Source organism: Procambarus clarkii, chromosome 18 (assembly GCF_040958095.1).
Source record: "Procambarus clarkii isolate CNS0578487 chromosome 18, FALCON_Pclarkii_2.0, whole genome shotgun sequence".
In the NCBI taxonomy this organism is placed as follows: domain Eukaryota; kingdom Metazoa; phylum Arthropoda; class Malacostraca; order Decapoda; family Cambaridae; genus Procambarus; species Procambarus clarkii.
The window spans coordinates 12,677,475-12,691,878 of record NC_091167.1 but is presented as its reverse complement, the minus strand read 5'-3'; the positions used below and the strand labels follow the sequence as shown (position 1 = coordinate 12,691,878).

The window sequence follows — 14,404 nt, the reverse complement described above, 5'->3', positions numbered from 1 at the left end:
TACCATTAATTTTTCGGAGAGAGATAAGGGAGCCGGTCGGCCGAGCGGACAGCACGCTGGACTGTGATCCTGTGGTCCCGGGTTCGATCCCGGGCGCCGGCGAGAAACAATGGGCAGAGTTTCTTTCACCCTATGCCCCTGTTACCTAGCAGTAAAATAGGTACCTGGGTGTTAGTCAGCTGTCACGGGCTGCTTCCTGGGGGTGGAGGCCTGGTCGAGGACCGGGCCGCGGGGACACTAAAAAGCCCCGAAATCATCTCAAGATAACCTCAAGATAACTTTATTTTCAGAGCGATTTGTGGCCTTTTTCTCACCAAGCCATGCCACCCTACCACGTGAGCCCACCCTGTGTGTGTGAGCTAACCCTACCACCCTGTGTGTAGCTGCCGCCACCGCTACCCCAGCTTGCTCGTCGCGCCACGCTCGGCCACGGAACACCTGTTGATCCAGTTGTACCTGCCACCCTGTGTCGACTGTGTTACTCGCATGTCATCACGTGCAGTAATTGCTGGAGTATTATATCTGAGCATCTACAGTCCAACATTGTGTGTATGCAAGGTGTGAGTGACAGGCTGGCCCTAAAGTGAGCAAACATTTTTCTTGTTCCTAAAGTGTTTTCTCTTGTGTTGGTCTTGGATCAGCCATCCGAGCCGCATTGTTATCACCCGATACAGGTGAGAGGTAGATTGGTCGAAGAAGCAACGGGACAAATGTCAGTACAGCAGTCTGCGTGATACTGTATCCGTTCACTGTCATTGGTGTAAGTGTTATACACACTCCACACAGTTAATATATCTTTTATTTTTGTGCATTTGAGTTGTACGGTGTTGGTATTGATATTATATTATTACAGTATATCATTATTTCATTATTGAGTATTTCAGTATCTGTGTGATACAGTGCATTTTATATTCTTTCCAGATACCAGTGGATGAATAAGTCATTGGGTGTTGTGTGTAGTTGACACCTGTGAATTATTTTTGCAGTTATTGATTATTGTGTTGTGTGTACATTATAGTGTTGTACTGTACTTGTGTGTTACCATCAAGTGTTGTACGTGATTATTTATTATTGCAGTCCAGGTGACAAATATTAACATAATTAATAAATTGATTTGTTGCAGTCCAAGTGACAAGTGTTAACATAAATTACATTATTATTATTAGTAATGGTAATGTCTTCTCAGATATAATAACATAGGATACAAACCCACACTTGTTTATATGTGAAATTTATGTAAGGAATTTACACCAAGTCTTTCGCAGTCTGAGTGTGTGGTTAGGTCTTGTCAAGGTCTGAGTGTGTAGTTAGGTCTTGTCAAGGTCTGAGTGTGTGGTTAGGTCTTGTCAAGGTCTGAGTGTGTAGTTAGGTCTTGTCAAGGTCTGAGTGTGTAGTTAGGTCTTGTCAAGGTCTGAGTGTGTAGTTAGGTCTTGTCTAGGTCTGAGTGTGTGGTTAGGTCTTGTCAAGGTCTGAGTGTGTGGTTAGGTCTTGTCAAGGTCTGAGTGTGTGGTTAGGACAAGACGCCACAACAACACTTCATTTGTCAGCGAACTAATTCAATATTTCTGGTATACAAGTGTATTAGAAATACGAAGCTGGTTTATACCTTAGACACAGAAACTGTTGCCATCGCTGAGGAGGCTGGAGAACACCGAGGGCGGGAGGCTGGAGAACACCGAGGGCGGGAGGCTGGAGAACACCGAGGGCGGGAGGCTGGAGAACACCGAGGGCGGGAGGCTGGAGAACACCGAGGGCGGGAAGCTGGAGAACACCGAGGGCGGGAGGCTGGAGAACACCGAGGGCGGGAAGCTGGAGAACACCGAGGGCGGGAAGCTGGAGAACACCGAGGGCGGGAAGCTGGAGAACACCGAGGGCGGGAGGCTGGAGAACACCGAGGGCGGGAAGCTGGAGAACACCGAGGGCGGGAAGCTGGAGAACACCGAGGGCGGGAAGCTGGAGAACACCGAGGGCGGGAAGCTGGAGAACACCGAGGGCGGGAGACTGGAGAACACCGAGGGCGGGAGGCTGGAGAACACCGAGGGCGGGAGACTGGAGAACACCGAGGGCGGGAGATACAGGAGGGCGGGAGGCTGGAGAACACCGAGGGTGGGAGATACAGGAGGGCGGGAGGCTGGAGAACACCGAGGGTGGGAGATACAGGAGGGCGGGAGGCTGGAGAACACCGAGGGTGGGAAGCTGGAGAACACCGAGGGCGGGAAGCTGGAGAACACCGAGGGCGGGAGATACAGGAGGGCGGGAAGCTGGAGAACACCGAGGGCGGGAGATACAGGAGGGCGGGAGGCTGGAGAACACCGAGGGAGGGAAGCTGGAGAACACCGAGGGCGGGAGGCTGGAGAACACCGAGGGCGGGAGATACAGGAGGGCGGGAGGCTGGAGAACACCGAGGGCGGGAGATACAGGAGGGCGGGAGGCTGGAGAACACCAAGGGCGGGAGATACAGGAGGGCAGGAGGCTGGAGAACACCGAGGGCGGGAGATACAGGAGGGCGGGAGGCTGGAGAACACCGAGCGCGGGAGATACAGGAGGGCGGGAGATACAGGAGGGCGGGAGATACAGGAGGGCGGGAGGCTGGAGAACACCGAGGCGGGAGGCTGGAGAACACCGAGGGCGGGAGGCTGGAGAACACCGAGGGCGGGAGATACAGGAGGGCGGGAGGCTGGAGAACACCGAGGGCGGGAGATACAGGAGGGCGGGAGGCTGGAGAACACCGAGGGCGGGAGATACAGGAGGGCGGGAGGCTGGAGAACACCGAGGGCGGGAGATACAGGAGGGCGGGAAGCTGGAGAACACCGAGGGCGGGAGATACAGGAGGGCGGGAGGCTGGAGAACACCGAGGGAGGGAAGCTGGAGAACACCGAGGGCGGGAGGCTGGAGAACACCGAGGGCGGGAGATACAGGAGGGCGGGAGGCTGGAGAACACAGAGGGCGGGAGATACAGGAGGGCGGGAGGCTGGAGAACACCGAGGGCGGGAGATACAGGAGGGCGGGAGGCTGGAGAACACCGAGGGCGGGAGATACAGGAGGGCGGGAGATACAGGAGGGCGGGAGATACAGGAGGGCGGGAGGCTGGAGAACACCGAGGGCGGGAGATACAGGAGGGCAGGAGGCTGGAGAACACCGAGGGCGGGAGATACAGGAGGGCGGGAGGCTGGAGAACACCGAGGGCGGGAGACACAGGAGGGCGGGAGGCTGGAGAACACCGAGGACGTGAGACACAGGAGGCTGGAGAACACCGAGGTGGGAGATACAGGAGGGCGGGAGGCTGGAGAACACCGAGGCGGGAGACACAGGAGGGCGGGAGGCTGGAGAACACCGAGGTGGGAGATACAGGAGGGCGGGAGGCTTTAGAACACCGAGGCGGGAGGCTGGAGAACACCGAGGGCGGGAGATACAGGAGGGCGGGAGGCTGGAGAACACCGAGGGCGGGAGATACAGGAGGGCGGGAGGCTGGAGAACACCGAGGTGGGAGATACAGGAGGGCGGGAGGCTGGAGAACACCGAGGGCGGGAGATACAGGAGGGCAGGAGGCTGGAGAACACCGAGGCGGGAGATACAGGAGGGCGGGAGGCTGGAGAACACCGAGGGCGGGAGATACAGGAGGGCGGGAGGCTGGAGAACACCGAGGACGGGAGATACAGGAGGGCAGGAGGCTGGAGAACACCGAGGGCGGGAGATACAGGAGGGCGGGAGGCTGGAGAACACCGAGGGCGGGAGATACAGGAGGGCAGGAGGCTGGAGAACACCGAGGTGGGAGATACAGGAGGGCGGGAGGCTGGATAACACCGAGGCGGGAGATACAGGAGGGCGGGAGGCTGCTACAGGCTCAAGCAGCGCGCCGGCGGGAGGCTGGAGCAACACTGAGGGCGAGAGGCTGGAGCAACACTGAGGGCGGGAGGCTGGAGAACACCGAGGGCGGGAGGCTGGAGCAACACTGAGGGCGGGAGGCTGGAGCAACACTGAGGTCGGGAGGCTGGAGCAACACTGAGGGCGGGAGGCTGGAGCAACACTGAGGTCGGGAGGCTGGAGCAACACTGAGGGCGGGAGGCTGGAGAACACCGAGGGCGGGAGGCTGGAGAACACCGAGGCGGGAGATACAGGAGGGCGGGAGGCTGCTACAGGCTCAAGCAGCGCGCCGGCGGGAGGCTGGAGCAACACTGAGGGCGAGAGGCTGGAGCAACACTGAGGGCGGGAGGCTGGAGCAACACTGAGAACGGGAGGCTGGAGCAACACTGAGGGCGGGAGGCTGGAGAACACCGAGGTGGGAGATACAGGAGGGCGGGAGGCTGGAGAACACCGAGGGCGGGAGGCTGGAGAACACCGAGGGCGGGAGATACAGGAGGGCGGGAGGCTGGAGAACACCGAGGTGGGAGATACAGGAGGGTGGGAGGCTGGAGAACACCGAGGCGGGAGATACAGGAGGGCAGGAGGCTGGAGAACACCGAGGGCGGGGGATACAAGAGGGCGGGAGGCTGGAGAACACCGAGGTGGGAGATACAGGAGGGCGGGAGGCTGGAGAACACCGAGGCGGGATTTACAGGAGGGCGGGAGGCTGGAGAACACCGAAGACGGGAGATACAGGAGGGCGGGAGGCTGGAGAACACCGAGGACGGAAGATACAGGAGGGCGGGAGGCTGGAGAACACCGAGGCGGGAGATACAGGAGGGCAGGAGGCTGGAGAACACCGAGGTGGGAGATACAGGAGGGCGGGAGGCTGGAGAACACCGAGGCGGGAGATACAGGAGGGCGGGATTCTGGAGAACACCGAGGGCGGGAGATACAGGAGGGCGGGAGGCTGGAGAACACCGAGGTGGGAGATACAGGAGGGCGGGAGGCTGGAGAACACCGAGGCGTGAGGCTGGAGAACACCGAGGCGGGAGGCTGGAGAACACCGAGGTGGGAGATACAGGAGGACGGGAGGCTGGAGAACACCAAGGCGGGAGGCTGGAGAACACCGAGGTGGGAGATACAGGAGGACGGGAGGCTGGAGAACACTGAGGTGGGAGATACAGGAGGGCGGGAGGCTGGAGAACACTGAGGTGGGAGATACAGGAGGGCGGGAGGCTGGAGAACACCGAGGTGGGAGATACAGGAGGGCAGGAGGCTGGAGAACACCGAGGCGGGAGGCTGGAGAACACCGAGGTGGGAGATACAGGAGGACGGGAGGCTGGAGAACACCGAGGGCGAGAGATACAGGAGGGCGGGAGGCTGGAGAACACCGAGGTGGGAGATACAGGAGGGCGGGAGGCTGGAGAACACCGAGGTGGGAGATACAGGAGGGCGGGAGGCTGGAGAACACCGAGGTGGGAGATACAGGAGGGCGGGAGGCTGGAGAACACCGAGGCGGGAGGCTGGAGAACACCGAGGGCGGGAGATACAGGAGGGCGGAAGGCTGGAGAACACCGAGGACGGGAGATGCAGGAGGGCGGGAGGCTGGAGAATACCGAGGTGGGAGATACAGGAGGGCGGGAGGCTGGAGAACGCCGAGGACGGAAGATACAGGAGGGCAGGAGGCTGGAGAACACCGAGGTGGGAGATACAGGAGGGCGGAAGGCTGGAGAACACCGAGGTGGGAGATACAGGAGGGCGGGAGGCTGGAGAACACCGAGGCGGGAGATACAGGAGGGCGGGAGGCTGGAGAACACCGAGGAGGGAGATACAGGAGGGCGGGAGGCTGGAGAACACCGAGGCGGGAGACACAGGAGGGCAGGAGGCTGGAGAACACCGAGGCAGGAGACACAGGAGGGCGGGAGGCTGGAGAACACCGAGGCGGGAGGCTGGAGCAACACCGAGGGCGGGAGGCTGGAGAACACCGAGGCGGGAGGCTGGAGCAACACTGAGGGCGGGAGGCTGGAGCAACACTGAGGGCGGGAGGCTGGAGCAACACTGAGGGCGGGAGGCTGGAGCAACACTGAGGACGGGAGGCTGGAGCAACACTGAGGGCGGGAGGCTGGAGCAACACTGAGGGCGGGAGGCTGGAGCAACACTGAGGGCGGGAGGCTGGAGCAACACTGAGGGCGGGAGGCTGGCGCAACACTGAGGGCGGGAGGCTGGAGCAACACTGAGGGAGCGGGAGGCTGGAGCAACACTGAGGGAGCGGGAGGCTGGAGCAACACTGAGGGCGGGAGGCTGGAGCAACACTGAGGGCGGGAGGCTGGAGCAACACTGAGGGCGGGAGGCTGGAGCAACACTGAGGGCGGGAGGCTGGAGCAACACTGAGGGCGGGAGGCTGGAGCAACACCGAGGGCGGGAGGCTGGAGCAACACTGAGGGCGGGAGGCTGGAGCAACACTGAGGGCGGGAGGCTGGAGCAACACTGAGGGCGGGAGGCTGGAGCAACACTGAGGACGGGAGGCTGGAGCAACACTGAGGGCGGGAGGCTGGAGCAACACTGAGGGCGGGAGGCTGGAGCAACACTGAGGGCGGGAGGCTGGAGCAACACTGAGGGCGGGAGGCTGGAGCAACACTGAGGGCGGGAGGCTGGAGCAACACTGAGGGCGGGAGGCTGGAGCAACACTGAGGACGGGAGGCTGGAGCAACACTGAGGGCGGGAGGCTGGAGCAACACTGAGGGCGGGAGGCTGGAGCAACACTGAGGGCGGGAGGCTGGAGCAACACTGAGGGAGCGGGAGTAAACACAACACAATTCGCCCAGCGGCTACTTAACCTTACCTAGTTCAACCCAGCCTGACCCACACCAACTTAACCAAACCCAACTGAGCCAAATTACATCCTAACCTAAGCTAATTCAGCCTAGCATAACAATATATATATATATATATATATATATATATATATATATATATATATATATATATATATATATATATATATATATATATATATACACTATACGGTTTTAACAAGCAGAACACGAGCTCAGTCGAATCGTCTCGTGTCCGAACCGACCATACCCCACCCCGGGACCACACATAAATAAATATAAATAAATAAATAATTAAATAAATGTTTATTTAGGTAAGGTACATACATAAAGAGATTTTACAAAGTTTGTTGGATTTATCCAAGTCGTCGACTGCAGTTTCGGATAACAACTTCGTTCACTGAGAACGTTATACATTCATACCCTTTCGTTCGTACATGTGCTGGTACATGGTGTCCGCTCGTCCGGCCGGTTGGGGGCCGACCCAACAATGTGTGTACAATGTGTGGATTATATGAACTCAGGGACCGCAGAACACCTATTGGCCCATATGAGGCAGCTCCTATTTATAGCCACGCAAACTCATTCATATACTGTATATGAATGAGTTGGGTGAATATAAATACATTCTAAAGGGACACATTCTAAATATATAAAAAAAAGCGAACAAGCCTGAATGGTCCCCAGGACAATATGCAACTGTATCAAAAAAAGTTTCAAAAACTGTTGGCATTCTTTCTAAGATCAGATATTATGTACCCCGCCCTGCCCTGGTGACTCTCTATTACTCCCTTATCTATCCATATCTCAACTATGGTATTTGTGCTTGGGGCTCTACTACCCAAAATCATTTACGTCCTCTAATTACTCAACACAAAGCTGCTATTAGGACAATATCCAACTCTAGCCCCAGACATCACTCGGTACCCCTACTCAAATCTCTGAATATGTTAGACATTAAGTCACTGCACATTCTCTCATGTGTATTATACATAATAAAATAAATAAATATATAAATATAACATATATAAAACGCTAAACTGTAATGCCAATCCTGACCTCAAAAGCTTCATTGAAGGTTGTAACAGAACCCATGAGCACCACACCTGAAATAAATACAGTTTTGATATTCCAAGAGTACGACTTAATCAAACCAGAAATGCTCTACAAATCAAGGGACCCAGAATGTGGAATGACCTTCCCAACCATGTTAAAGACTGTACCTCTCTCAACCAGTTTAAGATAAAAACGAAGCACTACCTAATTAACTCCCTGTAACCTACCTTACCCCTCTGTTGCCAACCCATGTATGTTTTTTTTAAAACAACGCTGTTTGTCTGTAATTGTCTGTAATAATTTGTAATTGTATTTGTACTGCTTTTTCAGCCATGTTCCCCCCTCTTTTGTCTCTATTTTTATTTGTTCTCAACACATTTTATTCTTTATACCCATTAGTATTAAGCTTTAGTCATTAATGTTTTTCCTGCCCGAATCGCTTTGCGTAATAATGACTTTAGGCATTGTATGTACTAGCTCTATCTATTAATCCAACAAACTTTGTAAAATCTCTTGTATGTCAGTCAGTCCCCCCCTTGGTGTGGGACGCAGTCAGTCCCCCCCCCTGGTGTGGGACGCAGTCCCTCCCCCTTGGTGTGGGACGCAGTCCCTCCCCCTTGGAGTGGGACGCAGTCCCTCCCCCTTGGAGTGGGACGCAGTCCCTCCCCCTTGGAGTGGGACGCAGTCAGTCCCCCCGTCACTGGTGTGGGACGCAGTCCGTCCCCCCCCCTGGTGTGGGACGCAGTCAGTCCCCCCCCTTGGTGTGGGACGCAGTCAGTCCCCCCCCCCCCTGGTGTGGGACGCAGTCAGTCCCCCCCTCCCCCTGGCGTGGGACGCAGTCAGTCCCCCCCTCCCCCTGGCGTGGGACGCAGTCAGTCCCCCCCTCCCCCTGGCGTGGGACGCAGTCAGTCCCCCCCTCCCCCTGGCGTGGGACGCAGTCAGTCCCCCCCTCCCCCTGGCGTGGGACACAGTCAGTCCCCCCCTCCCCCTGGCGTGGGACGCAGTCAGTCCCCCCCCTCCCCCTGGCGTGGGACGCAGTCAGTCCCCCCCTCCCCCTGGCGTGGGACGCAGTCAGTCCCCCCCTCCCCCTGGCGTGGGACGCAGTCAGTCCCCCCCTCCCCCTGGCGTGGGACGCAGTCAGTCCCCCCCTCCCCCTGGCGTGGGACGCAGTCAGTCTTTGGTAATACATTGGTCAGTATTTGGTAATACATAAAATTGTATGTTTGTTTACAAATATAAAAGATAAATTGAAAGTTAAAGATGCAAATGTTGCTTGACTAAATATAATGTAAGTAGGATATAATTTGGTGCTCTGTAAGCGCGACTCACTGTAAGATAAGCGAGGACTAGAATCGAGTTTTACCTCTTGTCCTCCTCTCCCTTCACCCGTCTAGTTATGGACTCACAGAACAGAGAAGTAATGGACCGTGGCGGCAAGAGGTAGGCGGACGACTGCCAGACCATCAATAGTCCCGGAAAAAGACCAAAATACACCAATGATAATATTGGATATGAAGTCAGCCCAGATGGACAGGTCCTAACACTGTTCCTACTTCACCCTCCCGTATGCACCGAGCCCCCATCCCTGAAGGGATTGAAGAAAATTGCTCTGAAGGGCCACAATTACCTCAAGGCTCTGGTAAACTATGAGTTTTGTACCATGTTAGTAGACACCGGCTCTACACTCAATATGATCCAAGACCGAGATGCAAGAAAACTGGGTTTAGATTAGAAGGTAACCGCCAGCGTTAATCGTAAAATCGGCTTTTATAGCGGATACAAAAACCTCACTACAAGGAGGGCGGAAAATGTTGAAATATACCTAGAAAACTGCATAGACTTGGTTACCAAAGTCGACATAATGCCGCCACACATGGATAATTATTTCGGCCTTCATCGAGTCCCAGAGCTTTTCTTTAGTTTTCCTCTCATGGTCGAGTATCATGTTATATAGCAGTTTCAACGGGATAATTCTTATCTCTATTTCAAGAACCAACGTAGTGAAGATAATGGGGTGTGTAATTCCAGATCGTACCTTAGGATACCGTTGCCAGATTCATCACAACCCGACCAATGCACAGAAGAAATACTTGTTGATACGGGGGCGGTAGAGACGAGGGTCTCAAGGTTATATTTGAAAAGAATAGGACTCGACAAATGTCCTCCCACAAAGCTTAGGATACACATGGGGGGTGACGTGTATGTAGATGATGAGTTAAGTGTCCTTCCAAACCCGGAAGACACACATCCCTTCTTCATAGGCAAGGATTTATTGGTGAAGTATAAGTGTGTACTCGACGCCTCCTCATCCTATTTGTTTTTTAACGTGAAGAATAAAACTTACAGGACCCAGCTATGCTGATGAGTCATAAATCGTGACATTATGATGTATAAATGCCTATCTTATGTAAATTATGACCTCCAGATGCCTAACTGGACTTTAATAAAGTGGTGTTTATTTTTGTTTCATTATTTCATGGCTGCCCCTGTACTTACCTGTGTAAAAAATAAAAGTGTGTGTGTGTGTTCGTCTTTACGTCTACGACACTGCCAACAACCGACTGCTGTAACCACGACTATAAATAAATATGAACTCCCACTAAACACTGCGTATCTAATCAACCAAACAACGTAACATAATCATACATTACAAACCTTTGAGTTCAGGTCCTGAGCCCATTGACTGTACAATTTGTAAATAATCGTTTTTTTAAAGTGTTTTGCAAAAACCAACCCGTAATCGACTCAAGTCCATTACATCCAGCGGTCGACCCCACAGACGCATTCATAAATTTTAACATGATGTTCATTCAAAACCTGAACGTTCTCAAATATAAATTAATATTCTGCGGTTGGAAGAAAACGCTCACAGAGTGGGGGACTTATTTTATTTTATAATAGTAATAATAATTAATTATTTAATAAATACAAATAATTAATTAATAATAATAGTCATAATTAATGATTAAATAATTGATAATCCTTAAATGAAGAAGCATAATAGCTCATTATAACGAATAAATAGATAATTAAAGTGGAATTAATTATAGTGACTAATAAGGATTAGTGAATAAATAACCGCTGCATTATGCAGGAATGCGGAGGAATTTCTGATGGAGGAGAAGACAGTTGCACAGCGCGATCCGCAGCGCAGCGCGCGGAGCGCCGCGGGGGGCCTATATATAGCAGAGAGGAGGGGTCATGCGTTGACCATTTGGTCACCACTTGGTCCGGGAGACATCTCCCGTCACGCAGAGTGCAGTTGCGCCTCCACAGATCTCCAGTATCATCTTTTGATACTGGTAATGGCTCGAAAGGGCCACCACTTACGGGCTATTCATGCCCGTGCCACCTCTTGGGTGGCTTAATCTTCATCAATCATCAATCTACTCATCCACGGGAGACATTTCCCGTCACGCAGGGTGCAGTCGCACCTCCACAGATCTCCAGTATCATCTATTGATACTGGAAATGGCTCAAAAGGGCCACCACTTATGGGCTATTCATGCCCGTGCCACCTTTTGGATGGCTTAATTGTCATCTTGGACACATTCATGGGAGACATCTCCCGTCACGCAGAGTGCACTTGCACCTCCACAGATCTCCAGTATCAGCTCTTGATACTGGTGATGGCTCAAAAGGGCCACCACTTACGGGCTATTCATGCCCGTGCCACCTTTTGGGTGGCTTAATCTTCTCTCTCTCTCTACTCATCACACCATTTGGTCCGGGAGACATCTCCCGTCACGCAGGGTGCAGTCGCACCTCCACAGATCTCCAGTATCATCTATTGATACTGGTGATGGCTCAAAAGGGCCACCACTTACAGGCTATTCATGCCCGTGCCACCTTTTGGATGGCTTAATTGTCATCTTGGACACATTCATGGGAGACATCTCCCGTCACGCAGAGTGCACTTGCACCTCCACAGATCTCCAGTATCAGCTCTTGATACTGGTGATGGCTCAAAAGGGCCACCACTTACGGGCTATTCATGCCCGTGCCACCTTTTGGGTGGCTTAATCTTCTCTCTCTCTCTACTCATCACACCATTTGGTCCGGGAGACATCTCCCGTCACGCAGGGTGCAGTCGCACCTCCACAGATCTCCAGTATCATCTATTGATACTGGTGATGGCTCAAAAGGGCCACCACTTACAGGCTATTCATGCCCGTGCCACCTTTTGGATGGCTTAATTGTCATCTTGGACACATTCATGGGAGACATCTCCCGTCACGCAGAGTGCACTTGCACCTCCACAGATCTCCAGTATCAGCTCTTGATACTGGTGATGGCTCAAAAGGGCCACCACTTACGGGCTATTCATGCCCGTGCCACCTTTTGGGTGGCTTAATCTTCTCTCTCTCTCTCTCGGTCATGCGTTCTTTCTTGTTCCAGCCTCGCTCCGCTTCACAAGTCTTAGAAAAAATTTTCCCACCCTCCTCCCCTTCCAATGTTCAGCGGCAATATAACCCTACGCACAGTACTATGTCTTTGTCCTTTATTGTTGGTCAACAGGGGGGTGCAGCGCCGGCCCCTAAGTATTACGCTGTCCGCAGCTACTTACTCTCACTTGTAAGAGTATTGTTAAATTTGTCCTATAGGTGTATTCTACAGCTACTAGTAATTTACCATTTCACATTATGTCTGGGATTTGCCACATTATTTATGTCATGTGTTAGGCCACTATATGCTACTCTTTAAGCCCCGATTCTCTTAAAAAATTATGTTAAACGTTTGCCTTACTTGTACCAATAGTTAATAAGGATTCCGCGTTCTTCAGACCATGTTCTATTTAGTTACCGGATATAAGCATATATATTAATGTTATTAAGTCATTGTAGCCAAGTTATACATGTATTTATGCTGTTGTAAAATTATACAAGTTACCTGTTCATTAACATGGTCTGAAAAAATTTAATTATTTTGTTACTACTAAAAAATTAAATAAATAGGTCCCAATGCTGCCGGTGTCTTATTCCTCCGTTATCAGAAACCATAAATTATTATACAGAAATAAAATTAAGGGATAGCCGTTATAATGATAATGTATTAAATCAAATACAGTGAAGAGACATCTCTAATTGAAAGTTGCATGATTGAATTTACGGTAATTCCAATTCTTGGTATTCTTGGCTTATCACTTTGGGGGTTCCGTCGGAGCACCCACAAGGTAACACAAATTCGTTGCAAGATGGAACAAGTGTCCCCAGCAAACTGCTTTAGCGTCTTCCCTTGGAAAGTAAAACCGGGTAAGCAGGGTTTCCCGGGAGGAGGGTGGGCGTTTTGTAGTGTATCTGGCGAGGAGGAGGCGAGCAAGAGGTCGCCGATCTCAGTGATGGGCTGTTCGGTGATGATGTCACTCACTCTGTGAATGAATATTGTCCTAACTGCCTGGAACTGGTGGGGAGGCAGGAGTGTTAAGCCCTTTTCCTCGAGTGCAGTGGTCGTTGTCGTGGTGCAATCCGCTCTCACACAAGACAGCACATATATGACTAAATGCTTAAAGTCAATATGTTGTATGTGAATTTAGCAGTCTCCGTGGTGTAGTGGTAAGACACTCGCCTGGCGTTCCGCGAGCGCTATGTCATGGGTTCGTATCCTGGCCGGGGAGGATTTACTGGGCGCAATTCCTTAACTGTAGCCTCTGTTTAACGCAACAGTAAAATGTGTACTTGGATGAAAAAACGATTCTTCGCGGCAGGGGATCGTATTCCAGGGACCATAGGATTAAGGACTTGCCCGAAACGCTACGCGTACTAGTGGCTGTACAAGAATGTAACAACTCTTGTATATATCTCAAAAAAAAAAAAAAAAAAAAAAAAAAGAATTAGTACATATGTGGTATATTCCAAGTTACATTTTCTCCAAGGCCCAAACTCTTCCTCACGTACCAATTTACGTCTCACAGTACCCGTCCATCGCCGTGGACAGCAGAATAGTCGTGATTGGTTCAATTATAATGAAAATTGTAGTTTCAGGTCCCATATGGGTTGTGAAATTTACCTGCTATTGTCCATGCTTTTAGAATATTACAGATCAGCTACATCCTATTGAAGGCTCGTAGTTTTGTTTTAAGAAATATTAGTTGTTCTTAGTAAATTATAATAAGCACTATAAATTATTACATAGAATAATAGTGCTTCACCAATCAACTTCATATACACTAGTTAGTGCTTTAAAATACTTTAAAGAATGTATTGTCAGAACGTTAATAGAAAACGATGTTACGTTGGAATGTCTATGGGGTAAACTACTGCAAACAGGATGGTATAGTGTCTACTACCTACTGCAGGATAAGTATAAGGTCTACTACCGCCTGTTAGGTGGGTAAGGGGTCCATAACACTTGCAGGATGGGTCTGGGCCCAATACCTACCCGTAGGATAGGTATGGGGTCCACTACCACACACATGATGTGTATTGTGTCCACTATACCGCCCACAGGATGGGTATGAGGTCGACAATCACCCACTGGATGAAAATTGTATCTACTACCGCCCACAGGATGGGTATGGCCTCCATTGCCGCCCACAGCATGAGTATAGGGTCCAGTTCCGTCCACGGAATGGGTATATGGTTAACTACCGCCGACAGGATGGGTATATGGTTAACTACCGCCGACAGGATGGGTATATTCAGATTCAGATTCAGATGTTTATTCAGGTA

At 51.9% G+C, this 14,404-nt stretch overlaps 1 protein-coding gene across 1 annotated transcript in view; it reads right to left on the bottom strand.

Moving 5' to 3' along the window:
* Positions 1 to 14,404, bottom strand: part of LOC123754672 (nascent polypeptide-associated complex subunit alpha, muscle-specific form-like) — a 123,548-nt gene that overhangs the window by 39,706 nt on the left and 69,438 nt on the right. Inside the window, exon 7 of the mRNA XM_069326594.1 lies at positions 1,607 to 3,843. Coding sequence (XP_069182695.1) covers positions 1,607 to 3,843 — 2,237 coding nt within the window. The remainder of the gene's footprint in view (positions 1 to 1,606; positions 3,844 to 14,404) is intronic.